The sequence below is a fragment of the Zeus faber genome, assembly GCF_960531495.2.
Source record: "Zeus faber genome assembly, chromosome: 4".
NCBI classification, from domain to species: Eukaryota; Metazoa; Chordata; class Actinopteri; order Zeiformes; family Zeidae; genus Zeus; species Zeus faber.
The window spans coordinates 29,058,790-29,085,951 of record NC_137191.1 but is presented as its reverse complement, the minus strand read 5'-3'; the positions used below and the strand labels follow the sequence as shown (position 1 = coordinate 29,085,951).

At 44.3% G+C, this 27,162-nt stretch overlaps 1 protein-coding gene across 1 annotated transcript in view; it reads right to left on the bottom strand.

Annotated features, from left to right (window-relative positions):
- helz (helicase with zinc finger) overlaps positions 1 to 27,162 on the bottom strand; it is a gene marked incomplete at its 5' end in the record, with an annotated part of 87,525 nt that overhangs the window by 7,666 nt on the left and 52,697 nt on the right. The window contains 10 exons of the mRNA XM_079998585.1: positions 6,500 to 7,262; positions 7,661 to 7,916; positions 8,747 to 9,254; positions 9,451 to 9,533; positions 9,747 to 9,951; positions 10,594 to 10,781; positions 14,637 to 14,682; positions 18,356 to 18,695; positions 24,944 to 25,172; positions 26,398 to 26,581. Of these exons, the coding sequence (XP_079854711.1) occupies positions 6,500 to 7,262; positions 7,661 to 7,916; positions 8,747 to 9,254; positions 9,451 to 9,533; positions 9,747 to 9,951; positions 10,594 to 10,781; positions 14,637 to 14,682; positions 18,356 to 18,695; positions 24,944 to 25,172; positions 26,398 to 26,581 (2,802 nt within the window). The remainder of the gene's footprint in view (positions 1 to 6,499; positions 7,263 to 7,660; positions 7,917 to 8,746; positions 9,255 to 9,450; positions 9,534 to 9,746; positions 9,952 to 10,593; positions 10,782 to 14,636; positions 14,683 to 18,355; positions 18,696 to 24,943; positions 25,173 to 26,397; positions 26,582 to 27,162) is intronic.

Here is a 27,162-nt window from a genome sequence, read left to right as displayed (position 1 = left end):
TTGCCGACTAGGTCCCCAAATTGGGCATTGCGACCATACATTGTCTGTTGATCACGTGTATAAATTTTCAAACTTGTGGCAATTAATACATATGGGGTGAGAAACATTTCTTGCCCCTCTAGTAAGAAATATATATATGAGCCTGTTTACGGACTTTGTAAAAGATGATGAGCCTTTCTTTAAGGACGACTGATAAAAAATACATGAGCCTTTTAATAAGGGCGTTTATAAATTTGATAAAACATGAGCCTTTTACAGGACGTTTATAAATTTGATCGATAAAAAATATGAGCCATTTACAGGACATCTATACATTTGATAAAACATATGAGGCTTTTTTTTAAGGACGTTTGGAGAAACATTTGGAGAAAAAAATGGGAGACTAAACTTGAGAGGATTCAGTCCGAAGGAACGACCTAAAAGAGAATTCCAATTGACATCATTAAAAAAAAAGTTGCGGGACAAAAATATATTACCCCTGGATGACGATAAACTGACCGAAGGGAAGGCATTGCGCGAGGCACTTTGCACTGTATATAAGCAAGTAATTGATGATGGCCCGAGTGGAAAAGGATCGCAAAGGCGTGGGAAGAAGGGCTGCGGAAAGGAGAATGGCAATCTGTCACGGTTTACAACTCGCGTGTAACGATGTCGATAAACGACAAACACCGTGAGGCCACATAATCATATGCCGAGGCTACCTGCCCCTGCGGTCCAAGCACCTTTATTTGAAATAGACGGAGTACAGATTTACCAAGGCCCATACAGTCCTCCACCACAGCAGCCAACCTACTATGGAAGGGGCCAGGGATTTAATTGTAATCCGATCAGACGTGGTCGTGGGCGTTACGGTGGACGAGGGAAAGGGGGATTGGATGTTACATCTGTGGGGAAAACGGACATTGGGCTCGCAAATGCCCGGTACGAGAGTCCTGGTTCAGCCAGGGGGCTGGGAGAGAGCACGAACAGTTGCACTGGGACACACAGAGGACCACCCCCAGCAGCGCAGCAGGGACCACCGCCAAATCAGCCAAATAAGCCAAATCAGCCAAATAAGCCAAATCAATCAGCTCCGCTCGCCCGAACGATGCCGTCAGTCGAGTTCGACGATTCCAAGCCCAGCTGGGCCGACCAGGTCGAGGAGGAAATATTTTTCTCCAACAAATGGGAGGAAGGAGATGAAGGTACATTACCATCTCTGAAAGAAACCATCAAAGGAAACATCAACAACAAGTAAACATCAAGCCCCCTGGAGAAGGAACTGGCAGAGCTCCTACTCCCAATGACTGTTGAACCCACGCAGCCACCATTCTAAGCCACGGGTTCCAGTGATGGGGTTCTCTGATACACTAGCTGCCGATGTATACTGGGGCAGAGTATGCCCAGAGACACTTAAAAAAAAGGGGAATACTTTCCCCGTACACTAAAGGGAAACCCTGGTTGCAGTCCATTCGACCCTTCGTCCCACCGAGAGACCCATACCACGTCACCCTAAACGACCAACCAACTGCAGTGGTACGCCCTATTTGATTACTCGCGACCACATTTAACAGCGAGTTATTCCTAACATTCAAATTCAATGTGTCATTCAAATTCAATGTGTCTCAAGTATTTTTCAACAAGTTAGGAACAGACCCAAAAGTGTAATCTCATAGTTTTAACACCACATTTAACAGCGAGATATTCCTAACACTCTCTCGCCCTCGCCGTCTGAAGACTACACACTCCAGTATTATTTGGATGTCTCTGAAAAAGGGGGGAGTGGCAAATGCTGCCCTTTTTCAGAAAAAGGGGGAGATAGACTAGTCCTGATGTGTCACAGCTCCAACCTGGACTCAGCACAAAAAGGCCAACCGCCACGCACAAGATTTGCAGGCGCAGTAGCAAAAGCATTAACGAAAATAGCCCACATGGTTATGTGCCACCTATTAACGGTCCCAACACATAGCGTGACAACGTTCATCTCATCCAAAGCATTTACCATGACCAGTATAATTGGAATTGGTATAATAATAATAATAATAAAAATAATTATGGCAGATCATATGGATCCTCTCCCTCCTCTCTGAACAACCTTCAATTGTCTAAAGTCAAAAGAAATTCTGATTCCTTCATTCGTTCATAGACTGTCTCCTACCTCCTATATAGTCTTGTTCCTATACCGACCCCTAGAAAGGGCAAATAGTACAATTAAGGCCAAATTGGCTAAGATTTGCGTGGACTCAAAGCTAACTTGGGTAGAAGCCCTTCCGATAGCTCTCATGCCAATAAGGGCATCCACCAACAGCGGCACAGGTTTCTCCCCATTTGAATTATGCACAGGAAGGAGGTTTGAGAGGTTTGAGAGTCCGGCCACGGTGGGTCTAAGGGGGACGCCCCTGGACCTCACCTTTAACTCCCTTACTGCCCCAGGATCTCACCCGCGTGGATCACGCATTGTACTATGGTATCCTAACTGTTCTGGAAGCCTCTCTCTCCTCATAAAAACCAAGATACAGGACCACGCTGGAGAGCGAATCAACCCACCGTCGGGGTCTGGCTGAAAGCGGCCAGGTGGACCGGACCGGTCCGAGTGGTTCGGACCCCTCAGCGCTCTCTCGCGGAGACCAGGGTGGCCCTGGGCAACGCAGCAGGTACAAATGATGTGGACAGTGACTCCGCGGGGAAATAATCCCCGGGGAGTGTGTATATATTGCAATTGTCTTGTTTGCTTCGTACCGTACCTCCTACACAGGTGGTGTCCCTCCTGGGGCTATGCATTAGCCTAGACATGGCTGAGTTGGAACGGGGCCGACAGTGTGATAAGGTGCCATGGCGGCAAACTGCTCCGTCGAAGCGGTGGACCACCTGAGGCAGTCCCCGGGGAGCTGGTCATCTACATTATTCCCATCCTCATGGCGGGCCTGGTCTTCAATGTCGCGGCACTGCTTGTCTTCTGTGTCAACTAAGGGTTCACTGTTAACTGTCCAATGCGTTGCGCATTTAGTTGACATGGGTTCAAGAGAGAAAGATCAAAACAGCGGAGTAAGCACACCTCGCATGAGGTTAAGAGCTAAAAAGCTGTGGGATCCAGTATCACACCCAGGGAGACATTGCTCCTAAGAAATTACTATGTACTTTTTGTTTGCTCTTTTATTGTAAATGGTCCAGGTGGTGAGTGAATGCCATCCGCACCTTCAATAATACGGATGTTGGTAGGTTTTTTACCCGCTAAGACAAATGGGGTTTTCCCTGCCAATCACTCCTGGTGCCATGTATTGTTAGAATTGTTTGTTTTGTTTTAAATGTTATCTGGGAAGAAGTTCAATGTTTTATATTTTATTTCTCGTGTTAGGGTAAGATTCTATTAGGTAGGTAGGGAAAGGTCCAGCTGTAGGATCCGATGGGTCGGACACTTTTGTTTTATTTACCTTCTTCCCCATTATACTTTTTGTTAACTGTTTTGCGCAGTGGCAGTATCGTAGCCTATGAGGTTTATCTGAGGCGCGATTATTGCGACCTCATGTTTGATGAGGTCAAAGGGGGGATTGTTGGATGTAGTATGGCGCTTAAAATGGCACCTGTTAGAAATAATATGGCGCTTGCTTAAAATGGCGCCTCTGGTTGGAAAACAGTTCCAGTGACCAGTCACACACATATTGCGCCTGTACTTTTCCAATTGCGTGCATGTTGCTCATGCTTTATTGCACGTACACAGTTCTTTGTGATCCTTTTGTGATGACTTGCTTAGGAGAGACTTTATAAGGGTTGTCGACAATAAGGGTTGTCGTCTTTGTCGTTAGTCTTTTCGTCTTGTTTCGTTGGTCTTGTCATCGTGGAGACTTTACCAACTGACCCTACTGCAGTAGCACCAATTAAAGAGGCTTATTTTGCATCGCACCCGTCTCCGTCTAAATGAGGAAGCTCCACACATCAACCAACCTGGGAGGGATCATTTTTAGCATTTTTAGGATCCCAACAGTACACAGATTGGGGATGATGGTGGTGAGATTTTGGGACGGCGCGACTCTTGTGCTATTAATGTTTGTCATCAATTCATCCAAGTTGAGGTTACGCACAGGCTTCATTATTCAAAAACAAAATTGCACACAACCATTCCTACCATGTCCTCTATGTGATCGACGTTAATCTGCACCTTTTCTGGACATCAAAACTTTGTAATTTTTGGTTTGACATATTCAAGTGGCTCTCTGACCTGTACTATTTGGGTTTTCTCTTTCCTTACTAAACTACAGTGTATCTGTGAAAAGCACTATTATGTATGGAATGGTAATCGCAAAGAAAGTCATTTTAAGCCTCTGGAAGTCAGATAGGTAAATATGACATGATGGACGGTCTTTATACATTTTCTGATATATGGCAGCAATTTCAGGATCACCTTGCTCAGTACAATGCAGTACCTTGTCAGCAACAAAATCCACAATCCATGCCGTTCATCTCTCTCATTGCTTTGCTTGACGTATTGTTCTAGCGATGCAGTGTAATTCTTTTTTTTTTTATACGCCCAGTTTCTTTTTTTGTCCGTGTTTCTACTCTGTCTTTGTATTTTGATGTGTCTCTTCACTATGGAAAATCCCAATAAAAATATTGTAAATTTTTTTGTTGGTGTTGACTTGGCCTCCAAGTTCCCCAGATCTGAATCCGATCGAGCATCTGTGGGATGTGCTGGAACAACAAGCACGATCCATTGGAGCCCCACCTCGTAACTTACAGGACTTTTAAGGATCTGCTGCTCAAGTCTTTCCGACCGCCCTTGGTCCCGTGGATCTAGCCCACCGGGAAGTGTGGTTCGTGCCCGGCCTACCGCCTCCATCCTCAGTCCCAGCCTTCTGCATTGGCTTAATGGACTTGGAACACAGTCTCCCTATATACGGTGAGGAGGTGTTTTAGTGGTGCCAGATACGTTGGTGCCAGGACACCTTCAGAGGTCTTATAGAGTCCATGCCTCGATGGGTCAGAGGTCACTCCTTGATGTCCCATTGTCTCATTAAAATAAAATATCAAAAGCTTATCGTACTGGATGACTTTGACCATGTTCTTTTTTGATGTTCTCTAAATGTTAAAGGAACCATCGGTGACACTGGAAAATTGCCGACTAGCGCTCAAGGAAGCCATAGAAACTACACCAACGTAGTCAAACGTGATGCACCTCCTCCATTAGCCTTCTTGGCCTTAATAACAGAGGGGTCTTGCAACGCTGCTCATTTGGTAGCTGAGTATTTGTTCAAACTAAAATGAAACCTGTTCGGGAATATGTGTCGTAGTTCAAAGGTAGACATGCCAACAATGGGAAAATATTTTGAGTACAATAAAAGGGGAACAGGGAGTCTCCGTGGCATTTGACTGCAGCTAAATTCCTCCATCAGTTATTCACACCGTAGCCATCTTGTAACAAGGCTCATCACATCGTATGTCAGCTGCTACTACGGCTAAATATACAGTATACACATTAATCTCATGAATCGGATATAACCCTTAAAATGCATCATCTCGTAAAGTAACTGAACATGTTTACCAACTAGAGATGCACTGATTGCAATTTCCTTGGCCGATTCCTAATTCAGATTTTTTTTTTTTTTTTAAGTCTAACCTGCAGATTCCGATTTCCGATCTGCTGTACCTCGATGACAAATACATCCCATGATCTGATCACACTCACCTGATTTCTGTTGGACAGTTGCACATACGGACTACCGCTGCAATTTTCGGTTACCACAACAGTGAGATTGCTGATTTTGACACTGTTTATTATTGTTCATTATTCACTATGGAACAATAATAGAACATGAGATAGTGTCACTGAGTTCCGATAAAATCACCAAGTTTTAGTATAATTTAACCTTTAACTCTCACTGGGTTTTAGTAGGACCCAACATATTACTAACATGGTAATGTCCAGCTCAAACTTCAAATGAAAGTCTCTTTCACTTTAAGTGCAAATAAACATTTATATTATACTTTGTAAATAAATTGCAATCGTTACAAAAAATTTTAAAAATAAAATAAATGGCTGACTTCTCACTTTCTCCAAAAAAAAAAAAAAAAAAAGTCAAACTTTTCATCACGAGCGGAGCGCCGCTGTCACAGCGGTAGAAAGGCAGTCTGCACAATTATGGACTATTGTCAGGCGAAAAATAAATACTTCATCTAATCTTCAATTACCTTGAAGTACCTCCAAAGAGCCGGCATTTTATTGCTTTCGCTCTCTTTTTTTGAGCGTCAACTACGCAACTACACTACACTGATCGGCCAAAACGTTAGACCTTGTGGATAATGAAGTACCGCTGTGCTCAGTGCTGCGTATCAGTGGATGTTGAGTGAGAGGAGAGGGATGCCAATAATACCAAATCTTCCATGAAGTTGAGATGCAAAAGGACCCTGTTACAGCTGGTTTAATCAGGCTACCTTACTTCTCGAAATCCAGAGCTGAACCAAGCGTGCGCTGCTCTGACCCTCTCACCACCTAATTTAGTTTTCGCAATGGATGGTGGCATCTTACCTCATCTACACTGTGGAGGGCTGCTGTAGCTGTGGTTCTTGGGGACAGAGGGTGGTAAGACTCCGCCCCTGGGCCTTGACTCTGTTGTTGCTGTTGCTGTTGTTGTTGCTGTTGTTGTTGTTGCTGCTGCTGCTGCTGTTGTTGCTGCTGCTGCTGCTGCTGCTGTTGTTGCTGCTGCTGCTGCTGCTGCTGTTGTTGCTGTTGTTGCTGCTGCTGCTGTTGCTGGTGCTGCTGCTGCTGCTGGTGCTGATGGTGGAGCTGCATCAGATGGACCTGTTCCTGCCTCCCGGGGTGAGCCATGACGGGCAGTCCGTAGGGGAAACTGTGGCCCTGGCTCGCAAGCAGGTGATTCTGCTGTTGCGGCCCCACCGGCGCAGCTCCGCTGTGGGCCCACTGCGCCTCTTGAAGCAGGTACTTGGTCTGGGAGGGAGGGGAGGTGGCAGAGTGTGCCAGGGGCTGGTGGTGGGGGTAGGCGGCATGGTTATAGAGGGAATTCCCGGGGTGCTGCTGAAGCGCTGGGGTGCTGAGGAGGCTGTCGTTGAGGAGGTCACGGGCAGAGTCGTGGGGGAAAGGGCCTGTGGGGAACGGGGCCGTGTGATTGGACGCGGCGGATGATGGAGAGGAAGGGTCGCCCTGGGTGCGGGACTGCGTTTGGACCTGGCGGTACTGGAGGAGGCGTGACTGAGGCGGGGGCTGCATCTCGGCCTGCTCCCTGGGGTCAGGCTGCTCCTGGGGGGGCATCTCCCGTAACAGACCTGGGTACCTGGGGTTGGGGGGATTGATATTAGGAGTTTTTGAGTATTAGGATATTTGGAGTAATCAGTATCAGATAATTTTGGATCATAATAAAGCAAACTAAAGTCTGTACTTTTGTCTATTATTGTCATTGTCTGGTCTCTTTAGATGTAGCCTCTCTCTGGGAAATAAAAGTTGAACAGATCTTATTTTCAATTATTACCATTAAGTCCCTACTTAATTCCTAGCATTCAAAGCTATTTTTCCCCTCATTCCAGTTCAGGATACAATTGGGTGGATTTGCCATTCGGACAATCAGACATTTGGATGCTGGATGGATGGAATTGGATGCTAAAATGAAATCCTCCCAAGAGATAATTCATGAACAAAAGAGAAGAATAAGCCAAGAAGGAAGTTCTGTCCAACCTGGTGAAGGGCAGCCCGGCAGACGCAGGGGGGGCGGCTTCGTCCTCACCGCTGGTCCCCAGACCCCAGTTAGCCGCCCGGAGAAGCTGGTGGGGGAAACGAGCAAGTCCGGGCTGGGCCAGGTGGGCGAGCTGCTGGGGCAGAGGGAAGGCCACGCCGCCTTGGAGGAAAGGCCCCGCTGACTCCCCCCACTGGCCCAGCCTGGCCGCCTGCTGCTGCTGGCTGAGGGCCTCCAGCGCGAGCGAGCCCTGGAGGTCTGGGAACAGACAGCCACATGGTTACTATTACACTCCTGTCATTGCAAACACTGTTTTTGTCCAAAAAAAACAAACAAACACCACAAAAGGAAATTGCTTTAAGAAACCTTTCAGACAACATAATAGTCACAATCTGCCGAAAAAGTATGGTGAACAAGTTAATTGTCTGGGTCTTTTCCAGTGCCTAAAATAAATGGTTGAGAGATCCCTTTTGAGGAATCCCTTTTCAGGGACACCATTTTCTACACCCTTGGTCATGTCTCTTTCCCTTTTTATTTTTATTTTTTTTAAATCAAAAAGCCAATTCTCTGAAACAAATGATTATATTATCTGGTTAATTAGGGCTGGATTATGCGTTTCCCCTATTCAGAATACATGTTAAAGTGAATGGAGATGTTTTCACTGTTTTGAGTCCTGAGAATGGGTTTTAAAATTTTGCTATTCAATCAGGATTTCTCCTCATATTCCTTCCACGACAACCAGATGTCAGTGACTCTAAGAGAAACCATTGCTTTGTTTGTGTACTAGACAACCACCACTTGCCTATTAGAAAGAAACCCCTCATGTTTAATTAAGGGGGCTATGTCAGCTCAGCACAAACTGAAAAAAAGAGTGAGTGAAGGCAGCTTCTGAATTTCTATCAAAACATCAAGAGGACAAACGCCAAAAGAAAGAAAAGAAAAAGAAAACAGGACATAAGTGAAACTGAACGTTCCCTTTTTTCGTTATTTTATTTATTTCCACAGAAATATTTAATTTAATCATAGAAGGAAAGATAAGTATAATTCTGAGCGTTCTGTTGTGGTAGTACCAAAGATAATAATCTCACCTAAGCCATCTGCCATCCCACCGTCTTGCCCGTCCTCGCCAAAGCTGTTGACCCTGCTGGGCTGTGACAGGCCCGGGTGGTGCCCTGCTGGGTGGGCCATCTGAGCCCTCATGGGGCCCGACATCTCTTCCACCGCTGTGGCCTCTGGGCCATCCAGAGTGGGGGACTGGACCCCTCTATGTTGGGGCATGGGCCCCCCGAAGAAGGAAGGGTTATGGCTGCCCGCAGAATAGGCAGGGCTAAGCTGCTGCTGTGCACTTGGTTGAGCCATCCCTGGGTGTGAGGGCTGCCCGACTCGATAGGGAAGCCTGGAGACAGGGTACTGTTGAGGGAAGGGCCTGCCCCCAGCTGGGTGAGGGGTAAAGCCTTGGTTCGGAGGTGCCAGGTGATAGTTGAGCTGTCTTTGGCCTACTGGGGGGTCTTTTCGATGGAGCACACTGTTGGGAAACCCCCCCAAGCCATCCGTCTGAGAATCTAGTCCTCGACTTTGGCCAGTGTCTAAATCTCCCTGGACAATACACACAAAAAAAACAAATATTACTTATTACCCAAACTAACATGGCTAAAATGTGTGGGCACTCCAAGCCAAATCACGCTTTTACAATATGAGGTTCAGGAGACTAGATGTATTTTATTTGTATAAACAACTATACTCAAACAATACAAACACTATTTCACGTTAAAAGTAACTATCGAAAACTTGCCTGTTTGTCCTTCATGTCTGTGAGTTTCCTCTCGGGTGTCTGAAGACGACTCTGCTCTGGCTTTGAACAGCCCTCCAATTTACCTGCGAAGACAACAATATCCACACAAATTAACATACATCTTCCCAAACAAAATAGCCAGTCTGTTCTTCCTCTGTGCTGCTGAACATTTTCCTTGTCACTGAGGTGATTAAATATAAGTTCTGTTATTAATCAATGACTCATTGACTTCACTAGTGAATCATTGACCAATTTTGGTGAATTTTTAAATGAAGAAAATTGAGCGTTTGGCGCACCGTTTCTAATGGGGTCTGCCTGGAGCTCCTTGTCGGGGCTGGGCTGACCCATGCCTCCAGGAGAGGGGTGGGTCACTCCACTGTAAGGGATAGGGGAGCCCCGGTTCTGGGCCTGCAGAAGATTAAAATTGTACGCCATGGCTGCCTGGTGGCTCATGATGCGAGGGTCCATGGCAAATCGATTCTGGTATCCTGGCCAAGGCAACTGGGAAAAAACAAAACAAAAACAGAGAAGACAGCGGTTATATAACGTATGTGAGATAAGACATGCTACCATTTAGTAGTTGCTGTGCCAGTGTGTTGGTTGTAGGCTAAATCATTTACGATTTACATTTTCAGAGAAGAGCATTTCATTTTTTTAAACATGTAATTACATAATATAACTCAAGATTATGTTGGAGATGTGCGGAAGATATGTAGAGTATCTCAGATATTATACTGAAAGATTAATGGCCGTGGATAGACATAAATCTTTAAGTCCATCTTTCCGGGCAAACACGGATGGCCCACACATTTCCATAAAAGAAGTGTGAGGAATACAGAGGGTGTGTTTAGCATAAAAGGGAAGTGAGCTACTGTACATAGACAGAGATTTGATGAATAGCAAGCACCTAAAGCATTTCTACAACAGCTTGCTTTTCCACCAGGGCAGCGAAAAAAAAAAGGCCAGGAACGTAAAACGGGAACATTAGCACCCCCCAAAAGGGGGTTATTGGTTGCTTTCCCATCGTAGCTACGAAAACGTGAAGCTGTCAATGCAGAGTGGTGAGTGGTGTCAACACCATATATCTGATGCCAATGTCTGGGTGGGTGTGATTTGAACAGCAGTGCAGGGCAGTGAACTTACCGGCAGGGGCATGGACATGACCATGTTGCCCCCGTACACAGCCGGGACATAGAGGATGCTGGTGCCCGTGTGAGGGTCTATCCTCTGAACAGGGCTGGGGGATTTGCCCATGGCAACTGGTGTACCGCCCAACGGCGGCGTGAATGCCCGGATGGGGTTGCCCATCAGCACAGCAGGATTAGCTTGGACTGCGAGGAAAAACAAAGGGGTTTGGGGGTTATTGCAAAGGAAGAGGCACACAGTCCGGAGGCTAGATTTGGTGCTTGGATGTTCAGTATACACCCGACTGGTCTACAGCAGTGGTTCTCAACCTTTTTCATACCAAGTACACCTAATGCCATTTAGGAAATGGACCCAATTTGAAATGATTTCGTCTTTGTGACCCCAATTGGATGATGTTTTTTGAGACATGATTAAGTCCAAATTTCAACTGTCTATACTAGTATCAGGGAGATAACACTGAAACTATGACCAAAACAGGCAGTGTTGTACATTCTCTAATGCTGACAACTAGAGATGTACCGATCGATCGGCTGATGACCGTAATCAGACGGTTTTCAGCTTGATCTGCCGTGGCTGGTGACTGGTCGATCAGTGTCAGATAGGTGACCCACCACAGTAAAACCCGCATTGTCGCCCCTCTCTAAAATCGCCACGAGCCGCAAAATAAGTTGAAAAAAACATTTCGAGAAGGAAAATTAGATTTTTCCAGATTCGTGTTCCTTTGTTTTTTCTAATCTCTCAACGTAATCAAAACTAAGTTTGATTTATAAATAGTGGATAAATGTTAAACCGTGGAGTTAAATATTGCCGTAAGATTACATTCCCAATCACAGTGTGAACATGACGTCGATTGTGACGCACCAAAAAAAATAAAAAAAATGCGGCATTTCTCCTTAGCAATGGGAAAGGCATCAATCACCTTTTTTTAGCCAGTTTACTCGTGTTTAAAAACCTGGGTATACCCACTAATTTTATTGTAAAAACAGTACAGATAAAAGCATTCGTTGCCCACTTGATTCCGCAAGAACTAATGTGTTCAGACTGAGTGACCTTTCAATGCAGGCAAAGACAACATTGAAACGATATCATCATATCCAAAATGTCACAATCTATAGTTGTATATTAGTATAACAGGGTCTGATATATACAGCTACAGTACCATTTAACTGTGACAGTTAACCTTCAGAACACGGTGACACACAGTGACAAATTGTAGTATACAGCCGTTAGAAAAATAAAATAAAAAATATATATATCAATCGCCTATTTTTACCCGCTTGGTGTGAAAACGGTATTGTATTTATATTTATTACTCTTCTCATTCTTCAGTATTCATTCAGTATAACAAAAAATCTTCACACCTTTTAAATTTAACTTTTTTTTCTTGAATATAAAGATACCGAAACCGTAATATTACTGTGGCGCCAAAACTGTGATACACACCAAACAGAGAGAGAGAGAGAATCTGAGCACCCTTATAAACAGCAATATTTATGTTTAAAAATAAAAATAACATAATGGCTCTAACACTAAGGATTAACTCAAAGATGGAAAAATAGTGAATGTACAATAACGATAAAAATTAAACCTAACATAAACTATAAAACAAAGGTTAACAAAGATAACACAAGTGAACACAAAATGCAGTTTTTAAATGAAGGTGTTTATTATTGAGGGGGAAAAAAATCCAAACCTATGTGTGAAAAAGTGCCCCCACCCCCCTGTTAAAACATAAATGAACTGTGGTTTATCACATCTTTGGAAAGCTGAGTTCAATTTCTCTAGCCACACGCAGGCCTGATTACTGCCACTCCTGTTCTCAATCAAGAAATGACTTAAATAGGGCCTGCCTGACAAAGTGAAGTAGACCAAAAGATCCTCAAAAGCTAGACATCATGCTGCAATCCAAAGAAATTCAGGAAACCAAGTAATTGAGGTCTATCAGTCTGTAAAAGGTTATAAAGCCATTTCTCAAGCTTTGGGACTCCAGCGAACCACAGTAAGAGCCATTATCTACAAATGGCGAAAACATGGAAGAGTGGTGAACCTTCCCAGGAGTGGCCGGCCGGCCGGCCGACCAAAGTTACCCCAAGACGACTCATCCAAGAGGTCACAAAAGACCCCACAACAACATCCAAAAAACTGCAGGCCTCACTTGCCTCAGTTAAGGTCAGTGTTCATGACTCCACCTTAAGAAAGAGACTGGGCAAAAATAGCTTGCATGGCGGAGTTCCAAGACGAAAACCACTGCTGAGCAAAAAGAACTTAAAGGCTCGTCTCAGTTTCGCCAGAAAACCTCTTGATGATGCCCAAGACATTTGGGAAAACGTCGAACCTTGGTGTAGTGTGTGTCCCATTACATCTGCCGTAAAAGTAACAGCATTTCAGAAAAGGAACATCATACAAACAGTAAAATATGGCGGTGGTAGTGTGATGGTCTGGGGCTGTTTTGCTGCTTCAGGACCTGGAAGACTTGCTGTGGTAAATGTAACCATGAATTCTGCTGTCTACCAAAAAATCCTGAAGGAGAATGTCCGGCCATCTGTTCGTGACCTCAAGCTGAAGCGCACTTGGGTTCTGCAGCAGGACAAGCACCTCAAGGACCCAATAAGACCCTATAAATAAATAAATAAATGGTGACCGTCTATCGTTCAGTGAAATGACACAAAAGACTTCTTGGTCCATCTGCGAGAAAGGGAGCAAATATATCTGATTGTCTGTCTCCCCCTGAGAACATCGTCTGAATGAACATCTCCTTGCTGTGTTGATCGAGACTGGAACGCTATGTTAGCCCTGGGGCCACCAGTATCCATATGGGGCAAAGCAATCACACACCAAGCTGTTGAGATGGTGTGTGTGTGTTCATGGAGGAGAGTGTATGGGGTGTGCAACTGAAATACTTTCTTTGGTAGTAGAGACTTTCTTGGTAGTTCTGGGCGAAAAATTGTAAGTTAATAAGATATAATTTGCTTTACATAGGACGAGGATACTCCTCTCCGGCTCTTACACTTCACAGATCTCAATGTGGGAATATAAATTTATCAATTGTAAAAAACCGTAATTTTTTTCTCAATTTTTCCAAGTGGGTACGATGAGGGTGCCATTTCCCTAACGGAAAATAACAGAAGTTCCAAGTATATCGAAGCTCAACGAGCAAGATCTTGCTTTCAAAAATCGGGAAATTTATGAATGTAAATAATGCACCAGGGTGTGTGTGTGAAAAAAAAAAAAAAGAAAAAAAAAGAAAAACTGATTTTGGGACTATTGCTGCAATAAATCATATATTAATGTGTGGGGCCGTGTGCCCTAGTAGTGCACCAGGGTACTGCAAATGGGCTGCCAAATCACTTGCAAACCAAGATTTTTCAAGTCTTTCCCCATACACTCAATCCCCGCGTTTAGAGCAGACTAGTTGTAATGATAGTATGAATGGCAAAGGTAGCGAAGTAAAAAGTAGATTACAGGCTCAGAATTATACTCGAGTAAAGATTAGAAGTACAGTTTAAAAAAGGAAAAGTACTTGTTCCTGTAAAAACAACTTTTTTTTCCTCATGTGCGTAACGCACATGAGGAAAAAAAAGTAACATGTAACATGTTACTACCCTGGATTTTAATTAATACAATTTTAAATAAGAGTATAAAAACAAATTTCATGGCATTTTTCCAAAATGTAAAAAAAATTAATTTAATTCGGTGGAATACGAGGAAGGAACACTACGTTTGTCTCCTGTGTAAAAACCGTGCTATAAGACAGCGCCCGTTTGCCATGGTCGGAGGTAGGCTGCAAACATTTTTGAGATTTGGGCGGAATAGCCCTACAGCCCGTAGCAGTGTTTTCTTTATTTGTTTTTAATCATTATTATTGGGGTGTTTCTCTTCCAAGGGATGAGATTTAATAGTAGCTCTCTTGGAGGACCACCTGGAAATCCTCCATGCGTATTTTGGAAAATGGCATCTTTGGGGCTGGATGGTGATCACGTCACCGTCACCCTTGGATAACTGACTGGATTACCGTCAAACAGGAAGTCGGGTACACTCACCAAATCCTTCAGGGGGAAAGTGCTCTGCGTGGTTCCCATGTTTCCCCTGCAAGAGCAAATGCACAGAAAACCAATTGTTAGAAGACCATTGGGCGAGAGAGAGAAATAGTTAATAGTGGGTGGGTGGGTGGGTGTAAAGACAAGAAGAGGAAGACGGATGCAAGGAGAGAGTGACTACTCGAGTTGGAGGCTGCTGTAGTAACTAGGCATGCAGTGGTGACATAGAGGGCCTCTTTGTGTCCCACATCTGTCATGATGGGTAAGAGGCCAGAACCTCTGCAACACGTGGAATGAAAAATGGTCAAAAATCCTAATGGGAAGAAAATTAATAAATAAAAGATGATTTAGCCCCAAGATTAGCTGAGATTTTGCATTTATGTATCTTTCTCTCTGTCGCATAGAAACACACACACACACACACACACACACACACACACACACAAAACCCTTTCCAATCTAACATTGCACGACATTGACAGAGATGCCGGTTGTTATGTGCTAATGTGCACGGGAGAGATTGCACACCTGTGGGATTAGGTGACGCCCGCAGGCTGCATACTTAATTTTTACAGAGGAACATACACAACAAACTACTTTAGCAGCAGACAGTGGGCTTCCCGGGGGGGCTGTCGTGTTCACTGGCAGAGGGGCCGATCCCACGTGAGAAATTATAAATCATTTATTAATTTATAAAAATGATCTATTTTTTGTGAGGATTGGGATTTCAAAATGGCGGCGTTGCCTCCAGTCAATCCGTGAAAACTTCGGGTTCATGAAGTGTCTTGAACGAAGGCGAAAAACTTGCACGCCTGCCAGTAGTTTTGGCTTCAGCTAAACAGTTAGCACCGCAGAACCGCCCCGATATGTCCCACACACAACAATTTGTTCTGGTCTCAATGTGGGTTGTGTATGCAGAAGAGCTGGTTGGAGACAGATACAGGTACCAGGCTAAAATAGGGGAGAGGACATACAAAATGCAAAAATCTGATACAAAGAACCACATCAAACATATTAGATATTTAAGAGTGTCTCCTCTTTTAACACATTAAAGAGTGTTTAAGGTTTGTCAGAGAATCACCCGTTACCCACGCAGTGTAGTAAAGGATTACATTACATTACATTACATTTACATTTACTCATTTAGCAGACGCTTTTATCCAAAGCGACTTACAATTGTTCAAAGACCGACGGACGCAGCCATCAGGAGCAATTAGGGGTTAAGTGTCTTGCTCAAGGACACTACAGCATGCTAGCAGGAGGAGCCTGGGATCAAACCAGCAACCTTTAGATCACTAGACCACCAGCTCTACCGCCTGAGCTACCATCCCCAAGGATAAAGCAATCTACTGTAATACATAAAAAATGGGGTCCATCATGCCTTTCAATGCCAGCCAGCCATCGAAGAGCTCCATTCACAAAGCACGGAGCTACATTGGGCCCCAAGAATTGTCTCCCACCAAACCTCCATCTAGAGTACAGTGCCTGCCAAGTCATGTTTCTTTATCCCTAGCATATGGCTGCTTTGGCAGGGCTCATGTTCACCAGCTTTAGCTGAGGAAAAGCCAGAACACGGCGTAATATAATCCTCAGGAGAGACATGGCAACACTCTTGCCTGAATGGAGAAAATTACTGTCTGGATTGGACTAAAATAATGTAATCACACCATTTATAAGCTGTATATGAATGGGTACAGAAGGTTTCTTTACAGATGTAAAGGTTGGAAACAGCTGTGGTGCCGATTTTGGGGCACGGCACCTACTGCCTGTGGTCGGAGTCTGCTCATTGAGTGACGCCGGAAACACCAAGAGGACACAAACACCAGTGCCGCAGTCTGCCAGTTTGCTATCTGCTCTACCCATAAGCCCACAGGGGCAAAATCTGTGTCTGAAAAAATGTCATACCCTGGTGACCCATAGACATGTTGCTGAGTACAGTCTGGTACAATCACTCTGTCCAGACAAGGGCAGTGGCCTGAGAGCTTTGGAATGAAAACCGCTGCACGCCGGATCCTCTGACACATTAGGCTAGCTGGCTGCCGTTCAAGACATGTTCACTTGTGACACGGATTTTGCCAGCCAGCGGCACGCCACTCAGCGTTACTCAGCGTGATTAATAATAAAATAAAATTTAAAAAAAAGGATTATAGACAAACTCCATCTACACTAAACAAAAAAAATAATCTACTTTTGATTAGTGTGGTAGCATAAAGGCATATGAGTGAAATCCTATCCTATTTGAGCCATTGATCCTTGGTGGCCATGCTCATGCCCAACTACTGCTGTTTATACCACCTGATGGATAATTTCCACCCCGCTGCGTGCCCAGTGTTTACTGCAGGAGAAGGAAGGTCTGAAACGGGAATTTATAGTCTGCCTTCCACATGACTCTTGCAGTGACCAGTCTCAATTCTTGCTGCTACGTCAGCCGACAATTTGAAGGAATTGAAGGATTAAGCTTTGTTGTAGTGGCTAAACACAAACAATGTTTACAGAGATTAGCAGCAATACTCAGGGGTCAACAATTATGAGGATAACTTTTTTTGCAACCACGATACAAGGGAGAAGGCTTTTTAGGTAGTAGGGATGGATCATTATTTGGATGGATGGATCATTATTATATCATTAGAATTCAAAATGAACATCCTCCAAAACATCCTCTGATTAATGTCAGAATTGTTTACAAACCCGAGTACTGCATATCTAGATACTGTTTGATAGTCAGTGCATCTGTCCAACAGACCGGTTTTACTAACTGACCTTTACATGAGGAACACATGCTGGCCAAAAAATAAATACATTTAATACCTGGCATTGTGTCTAAGGCATATACAGCTGTGTGTATGCCTGTCTGTGTCTGGATGTTACTGTGAGGCTGAGGCTCATTTAGCGCAGTGGGTGATGGCAGCAGGTTGGCAGCTGTGGTGATTATGTTAACCTTTAGTTCAGTGCAGGCAGGGCAAATAACACACACACACACACACACACACACACACACACACACACACACACACACACACACACGCGCACACACACACGCACACACACACGCACACGCCTCTGAGACAGCACCCTTCTTTCTTGTTTAATGAAAAACTGACAAAAAAGGAAATAAATAATTTCCTGTATGGAAGATTAATTTGAGGCACACGTTATGTGCGACTGTCTGAATGCATCGCCTTATTATCAGTTGACTTCCCTTCAAAAATTCATGTTGTGGCCTAACACCCCCTTGAATGAGTGGGACCAAAAAAATTAATAAGGTACAACACCCCTTTCTACCTCCCATCTCTTCCACCCTTTTTCCCCCCAAACCTCTCTTCCTTCCATATCTTCTATGCTCCCTCCCTTCCCCTTCAAACCTTCTCTCCTCTCCTAAACTCCTTTTCTCCAACCCTTCCACCAGTACTTCCTTCCTTCCTCCAATACTTACTTCCTCTTTGTTCCTTCCTTCGATTCTACCTTCCTTCCTTCCCCTTCAAACTTCCTCTCTCTAGCTCCTTTTCTCACACCAGATTCCTTCCTTCATCCCTTCCCTTGTTCCGCTAATACATACTTTCTTCCTCTCTCCCTTCCTTCCTTCCTTCACCATCAAAACTCCCTTACTTCCCCTCCAACCTCTCCCTTTTCTCCCACCTGATTCCTCCCTCTCTCCCATTATTCCTCCAATGTTTCCTTTCATCCTCCAATACATTCCAACAATTCTGTTCTAAACACCTCACCTTGGGGGGTGACTGCTGCTGCTGCTGTTGTTGTTGTTGTTGTTGCTGTTGTTGCTGCTGCTGCTGCTGCTGCTGCTGTGGCCCCTGCTTGGTAGCAGCAGCCTGTGGATGCTGAGGGTGCTGATGTTGTGAGTGCGCGTGAGCGTGAAGGGTCTGAGCAGGCGGGTGGGGCCCCAGCAGGGGCCTGAGGGCGCGAGGGATGAACTCCGGGGCCAGTGGGTTGAGGACATAGGTCTTCTTAAGCTCCAGGGCCTCCAGTTGAGCCTTGATCTGCTCAAAGGTGATGCCATGCAGGCTGGAGTTGTCGTGGCATATGGAGATGAAGTGCTCCCAGAACTTCCTGGATGGTGGGAATAAAAAGGGAAAAAGAAAGACAGGTGGGAAGAGGTTTCTTCAGTTTTTTTTCCTCAAGGTCTTTTATCTGTCTATGTTTCAACTTGATGCTTTGGTTCATTTTATCTCCTGGCTGCCTAACTAACAGCTCCCTGGAGGCAAAACATGAAGGTACAAGTGGCTCTTTACGGCACAGCCAAATGGATAACATCACAGAGTGAGGTATAGGTGAAGTACAAAATGATATGGGGAGACGGTGAGGGTCCAGGAGGCGAAACAGAGGAGCAGGGATTCTGCAGGTAGAACTGAAGTACAGAGTAAATAACTGAACACACAAGTACCGGGCTGTAAAGCAGCACTCCTTTAATAATGATCAGTTATTGGCAGCTGTGATGTGGTGTGTGTGGTGAGCAGCCACACCTGAACTGGATCTAGGTGATTGGGATCAGCGTGGCTGCATACCTGTTGCTCGTTAGTTGGTTTAACGAGCAACAGGTTAAAACCCCCATCCCCACACACACTCAGGAGAGGAGCCCCGTCCTGACATGTTTACAACCCCCCGTCTTCTGTGTCTCTGCGCCGGAAGGCCCTGAAAACATTACATTACATTTCATTTAGCAGACGCTTTTATCCAAAGCGACTTACAATTGTTCAAACACTGACGGACACAGCCATCAGGAGCAATTAGGGGTTAAGTGTCTTGCTCAAGGACACTACAGCATGCTAGCAGGAGGAGCCTGGGATTGAACCTAGCAACCTTTGGATCACTAGACCACCAGCTCTACCGCCTGAGCTACCATCCCCAATCACGCCACTTAGGTGGTGTGTGGGGGTGAAACTGTCACAGCGGCAGAGAAGAATTAACAGAACCAAGAATAATAAATTCATACTACAATATGTCGTCAATGAAATATGTACATTTTGCAACTTATTCCAATAAATTGGCAATAATATAACAAGCAGCTTCTGATTATAACTTTTTTTTGTGGGGTTTTATCCACTAGGTCCAGCACATAGAGAAAGAGAGGAGTGTATTTTCTGTCCTTTTGATATGGCAATGAACCATCTGGCCTTATCTGCAGGCAGGCGGAGTTTGGGACAAAGACAGCCAAGACCCTTTCTTCCCAATCTCAACCAACCAGACTTGGATACAAATCGACAAACTGATCTGCTTCCTTGGTCTATTACCACTTCACTGTGTTGTTTAACATGGAAGTACTCCTTTTTTAGGGGGTGTGGGTTTGCTGGCTAGCAAGATTGGAATGGCATTAAATACTGTGTTGGAGCATTGTACCAACATTTTTATCAATTGACCATTTTGTCCTCAAAAGACCTTCAGATTTGCAGAAATTCCACATTGTAGACAAAGTCATTTCTACTAAAATGGCTAAAATGTATTGCATCACATTAATATTTAAGCTCTATTGGATGTACTGTGCACTACAACACTCCAAAAGGATTAAGTCATACGCTGTCCAATTCATTCAGCAGTGCTGGCACTCTCTTAAAAGCGAAATTCTGATGCTCCCTAATGCAGCCAAATGTGGCTGTGTGCATGGTTTTTGTGCGTGTTTTGCCTTCCACAACAACATAAGTGGATTTTAAAAATTATGCAATTACAGAAATGACTATACAGTGCATGAATGAAACATTAGCGTGTTCTGCCCAAGACAATTGAGAGAATCAGCAGTTCTTAACTGAATTTATTATGCCCTCAGGCTTATTTAAATAACAGAGAGGGCGAGAGAGACAGCAGTTTAACTTGGCGGTTAGAAAGACAGTTTTGAGCAGGTCTCAGGGTCAAGCCTAAACGTGTGTCCTTGAGCAAGACATTTCCTCTATATCACCTCCCCCGCTGTTGCTCTTAAGCCCCAGGCTGCGTAAAATGCAGCATGTTTTTAATTTTCTGACGGCTTATACCAAGTTGACTGTCTTCACCATGAGTGACAGAGGCAAGCTTTAAGTATGAATTAATAATGAATAAATAAATGACAATAGGCAATGAAAGAGAGACGAGCAGCCAGGCACACCAGTAATATAGGTGCCTACAGTGCCCAGATGGTTTGGTTAGAACCATTTTACACCACTTTATCTGACAATATTAAGATAGTTGCAGCCGAGATGAAAAGTTGAAAGATGAAAAATACGCTTATGGCGAAAGCAGACACACACACACACACACACACACACACACACACAGTAAGACTTGTTTAGAGTGTGGAATGCAAAATTAAAAGAGAGACACCGTCACTAACCCCCAAAGCCTTTCATAAAAATGTTCAAAAAACTCCAGTCATATTGAGATTAAAAAAGCAACATAATTCATTCAGCCTCGTGTGAAAACGAACAGAACAAAGTGACTTCAAACCTGACATGAGATATGATGCTGATCAACGGTGCACACGTACAGGAGCGTAAACACGCTCGTATGGAGCTATACTGGGACTTATAGCCACACAGCAGCAGTAACGGCAAAATCAACCTGATATAAGCATTTGGAGCGAGCCAAGTACAGCAGAGTGAAATTTGTAACCATAAGCCAAGGCCAGTCCTGATGTTTTGACTGGCCTAAGAGGGCGATGAATTGCTACTTTTGTAAGTCCTGATTGGCATATGGTTCTGAGGTGTGATGGGAAAGCAACCAAGAACACTGGGACTATTAAAGTTCTTGTTTCAGAAGGCCCGGGTCTAAATGGTTCCTCATTTAGTTCCTGAACCTTGGTGGAAAAGCATCGTATGACTTCTGGTGTTCAGCTGTTATCCCTGTTATTTGTCCGTCTCTCACCCTCTTGTCCTTTCACTAGAAGGTGAACTCTGGTAAACAAAGTAAAACCATTTTTTTTATAAGAGATGTGAAGGACGCGGAAAAGACGAGGAAGCCAACACAAGAAGCGGTCATTGCGCCTGCTCCACAGGACGGTTTTCATCCAAGAGACTTGCCTTATGACTCAAGTGGCATTTGTCTTGTTCCTTCATTGCTTCCATCTGTGGATAGAGACAAAGCCGTGCTGTGTGTGGTCATATAGCCCTTCTTTAATTGATCTGCAGTGACTTGTAAGGGCTATTTCTGCTGCTTTGAAATTAATCAGCCATCAAATAAGACGGTTGGAGTGTGTGAGAGGCAATAAACAACCCAGCCCTGCTAACAAACGCTAAAAAAAAACAGAAGTTTCCTTATAATACAGCTTTTTTGACAATGTGTGTGTGAATGGGTGAATGTGAGGTATGTACTGTAAAGGACTTTGAATGGTTGCAAGACTAGAAAAGCGCTTTATAAAGTGTAGTCAATTTACCATATATCCACCCATCTATCCTCCAACTCATCCATCCATCCATATAAAATCCACAGTAATATACTCTTCTTTCAGACAAGGCTTCATGCTTCATGTCTAGATACAATTTAGAATGAAAACAAAATACTGTCGAAGTGCAAATGTGGCGTTTAACGTAGTACCATTTCCTCAAATGTGCAAATTCTGTGCCACGAACTGATGTCAGTGGAACTTGTGACGGCAGTTTTCCTAGAGGGAGAATTTGGACCAATTTTTCCCTTTTCAAAGCCGCAACACAACAACATCTGGGACCCAGCTTGACGCCCCACATTCAGCTGCACATTTTCCAAGTCGACATGGGACGCTTGAGGATAGGGTGCCAGTGTAAACCAGACTTAATTTTAAGGTTAGGTGCACCGAATGACTAATCAGAAAATCCAAACAGTGTGTTCTGGGTGTGTTTCACTTAGAGGTGGAAGGTGTATTCAACATGTTTTGTTTGTTTGTTCTCCCAAGCATTCGTTAGTCTTCATAATGTATTTTCTGCAGAAAGACAAGTGTGGGTAGGGTTGTTTTCAAATTGATTGATCGCGCAAAGACACCCGAGTATCTTATTTTAGGACCTTTTTCTTTTCCTATCCTTCTAGGAATTCAGCCAGGAATTTCCAGTCCCCAAGATCTTAAGAGAATCATGAGGAAATCTCGTGTTAAGGGTCGTTAAGATTGTGCTCCTATCACCAGCAGTTGTTTGACTTGAGACAGACACTCCTGTGATCAATCGCACAACAGACCAGGACTCTTCCAAGGATACCTAGTTGGTTTGATCTTGTCCTGGCTCCTATAGTATGGCGCAGGGTAAGCGACAAAATTAAGACTACTGAGAAGTCAATGGAAGCTATATCCTTGCCGAAGCCAGTTACTGATCTGGCCAATTATTCGACTAAGGTGGAAGATCATGCGTGTAACATAGAAACCCACTGGATTGGCGACTGGCTTGGCTGGTCATAAGCTTCTGAGGCTGGTGGCTAGCAACTCACTGGATTAGCTACTGGCTTGGCTGGTCATTAGTTTCTAAGGCTGGTAACTAGCACGCTGAGGCATAACAATTGTTGCCACGCCAATAAAGCAAATGTGAATTTGAATTGAATTGAAAGGAAAGAGAATCCACCCCCCCCCCCCCGCCAGCGTGGATCAGCTATAGCCAGTGTTGGGTAAACAACGCTGCTTCCCCTTAGACACATCAGTTGAATGTCTCGTCTCCCCGGGCTGCCATTTTCCCAAACAGCACCACCCAGTCCCAACAGTTGGCATGGAGACGGGGTGGCGGTGAAAGTGTTGGGATAGAGGAGAGAGGATTACAGTGGTAGATGAGAACTCAACAGGGGTGGGGTTTGTATCAGTGCGAGACAGTAAAAACACAGCAAAAGGAAGGGAGTGTAAGATGGGGTACTATAGAGGACACGAGAGAAAGGTAACAAAAGAGAGAAGGGATGGTTTGAAAAAGGAGCATAGGGGGATCAGTGGGTAGCAAGAGAGACTGAAATAATTATGCATGTTAAAAGTTAGCACATAATGGGAGCATGTGACATTTCCCCCTGCATGCCCACTTGTGATCATCTTAAATCGTCAATTGGCAATCGTCTTTATCGACCGCAATTGACATTGATGACAGACATTTTTTTTCACCTGCCAGGAAAAATTAAGAGCATTTAAACGGTGTGCAGTTTACGGTGTTCTATAACTTGAGTGAAGAGGGAGAGAGGGGGCGGAGGCGCTCGCCCTCTCTGCTCTACAGGCCCATGCAGAGACGTTAAGAGGGGCAGGTGATTCTACCATGATGCCCATTCACGCTTAAAAAATAAAACGCGCCTTATACACCAGAACCAATAGGACAAGTCCTGTACACTCACCGGTGGACGCGCGCGCACACACAAACACACATAACAAAAAATAAAATCCATCAGTCACAACATTAAAACCACCTGCCTAATATTGTGTAGGTCACCCCTCGTGCTGCCAAAACAGCTCTGATGCCTCGAGGCATGGACTCCACAAGACCTCTGAAGGTGTCCTGTGGTATCACTGCTTTAACGTGTTGGTGGTACCAAGAGGTAAAAGAGACATTTTTTTTTTTAAGTAAAAAGGGTAGCAAATGTGCCTAAAATCTGCGGTGGATCTCACACACACACACACACACACACACACACACACACACACACACACACACACACACACACACACACACACACACACACACACACACACACACACACACACACACACACACACACACACACACACGTTTAAAGGCATGAGGGCTAAAGATGCAAACCCTTAATTTAAATCCACTTGGTCAGCCGGTGGTAAAATAGGGGGCAAATTTGTATTTCCTTATAATACAGCTTTTTCGACAATGACAACAAGTAACTCACACCGATTTGTGTGGTGGTTAGCCGGTGAGTCCCTGCAAAAAAACAGGGAGAACACCACTGGTGCGCATTCTATGCAGAAACTGTTGCCTATCAGTTACGTGATTTTACTTTGAGATGCCAGTGGAACTCGAACCAAACAGTTTTCCTTCCACATCAAGCACTTTAGGGCTTCAACATCTGTACAGGAACACCACAGCAAAACTGTATCATAGTATAAAGAGTAACAGCACTGTTATTTGCCAATTGTGCTCTGAGTCATTGCATGCACCCATCTATTTTAGCTCTAGTGTGGTTAAAGGAATGATATTATTTATATCAATTGGTAAATTATTGTTAGAATATAATGCCGATGATGATGATGATGATGGTGATAAAAAGAACAATAATAATAAAAATAATAATAATAATAATAATAATAATAATAATAATAGCATGTGTGTAATAGCATGCAATTTGAGTTCTGGCAATTCAAATCCTATCTAATTATTCCCATCTAATTCATTAAAGGGGGATTCATATTTCTTAACAAAGCCCCATCCCACCCAGTTTACCTGCAGCGCCCCACGGAGCAGAGGGCAATGGGGTCTCCCACCACTGCCACCAGGGACTGGGCTCGGGTGATGGCGGTGTTGAGCAGCTTGTAGTTGGACAGGAAGCCGTAGTCGAGGTCCTCCGTCGAGTCCTCCACCAGCTGTTCCTTGCGCTTGATGGCCGTTTGCTTGTGCTTGCAGGTGTGTCGCGTCCGCACCGTGCTCAGGAAGAGCACCCGAAACTGCTTACCTGTCGGGGGGGAGACATTAAGACAATGACCTCTCATCCGAGTAGAATGGAGTTTCTAATCCGCTGTAGACAGCGGAGTGCAGTGAGAGATCGCATCACCCTCCAAGATATATGTGATCGCTGTTTTGTTAGAAATTTGTTTCATCTCTGTCAACTTCCAGCAGTTTTCGGAAAACATGGGGCTGTGTGCTTTTGCTTCAAAATGTTTGATGGAAAGAAAAATTGGTTCAATGGTTCAGAAACTAAAGAAAGTGAATTTAGTCTGTGTGATCTTGGCTATTTTTCCCCACCAACCAGGATCCAGGTTAGTGTAATTCGGCAGTGCAGGAGGAACGGCGGCATCGGACTGAGTCAGTCAAAGAGCTATGCAATTTTCCTCTGAGTTATCGCAGAAAAGCTAGAGAAATTGTTCAGTTGTTATTCAGATTTAATTAGACTTTCAGTATACTGAAAGGTTGGTGATAATTCTCATAAAATGTCCTGCCCAATATCCAGCCCTGGTCGGTGCAGAGCGAGCCACAACATCGGTGAATGTTCAGATTTTAGTGAGGCGGTACAGGTGTTAGAGGAGCGCCCCAGCGAACAACATCGGCCCCCACCGGACCTATGGCTAGAGTTCAATGAAGGATGAGTCGTCGGGATAATTATGTTTTCTCTACTCAAGAGCTCCAGAGGCTGTCTGTGAAATCCATGTAAACACAAATAATCCTTCTGCGTGTTGGCTTGGAAATCTAAGCGCTAACTAGAGAGCAGTTGGCCTGTGCGAGTGTGATTAATAAGGGAGGTAATGAACCGTAAAGAGCAGCTGGATGGAACACCGGTGGAAGTGGAAGTGGCTACTGGAGAAGGAGAAGAGGAGAAGATGAGGAAGGCAAAAGGCACTAAGAGGGGAAACCACAAACGTCTGATATTTTTTGGAGATGTTATAAATATAACCCAGTCCTTGATAGAACTGCTAGGTCATTTCAAGTAGGATATCACAGTAAAGCTCAAAAGGCAATAATGTAACTTGCACTTAACGTAGACTAACTGCTGCTTGGCTTACTATTTCACTGTGTACATAGATAGTGTACATATGTGTTATTTCTTATCTCGTTTTAATTAGTACTTCTTTCTTGGCTGTACTGTCTTTTTTCTGCTGTGATGACTGAATTTCCCTCCATGTCTACGTTCCATGGTGATACAATGCTGGTCAAAGAGAAACATTATCGTCTGTGTCACCCACCTTGGACGTTAAGGACCCTTTCCACGCTGACCTCGTGCATCCTTTTCTTGCGGAGCTCGGCACGGATGCGGAACACCTGGTCGGCGTAGGGCGACACTACGCCAATGCTCCCCTCGTCCAGCTTCCCCCAGGCGACCGGCCATTTCTTCCGCATCTCCTCCACCCGCTCCACAATCTCAAACACCTGGACAGGTGAGGGAGCACAGCAGCAGAGCATCTTGTTGAAAACATCCCTGGTATCAGTGAAAACTATGCATATTATGTCGTTTTATACCACGCACCGGCGGTTGGAGTTGTGATGTTTGATAGTTATAATAAGACAGGGAAGTGCTTACAGATGCTGGATTTATGTTAAACGTGTAATTTACTTTAAACATTGCAATTAATTTCGTATTTGATTAATTAGCGACAGGAAGGTATAATTTATTCTGCTGTCATACTAGCTTGAAATAAAAGCAAAATTCCCTTACAGCACACAAACCAGTTCACGTCTGTGGACTCAGGATAGATATATCTATCTATCTATCGACATTGACATATGGATTTTTGGAGTGCTTCTGAAATCCAATGGTGAATCTCATACAGATCAGTTAGCATCTGGACAAAATATGAAATGTCAATTTTGCCCATGAATCCAAGTATTACAGGAAAGCAATCTTCCATTTATACATCGGTTCAGAATCAACAAACCTTTTTTTGGGGGGCAGAGACATTTGCCATTTAAGAAAATCCTCTAATCTTGAGTCCTGCAACTTTGGGAGAAGT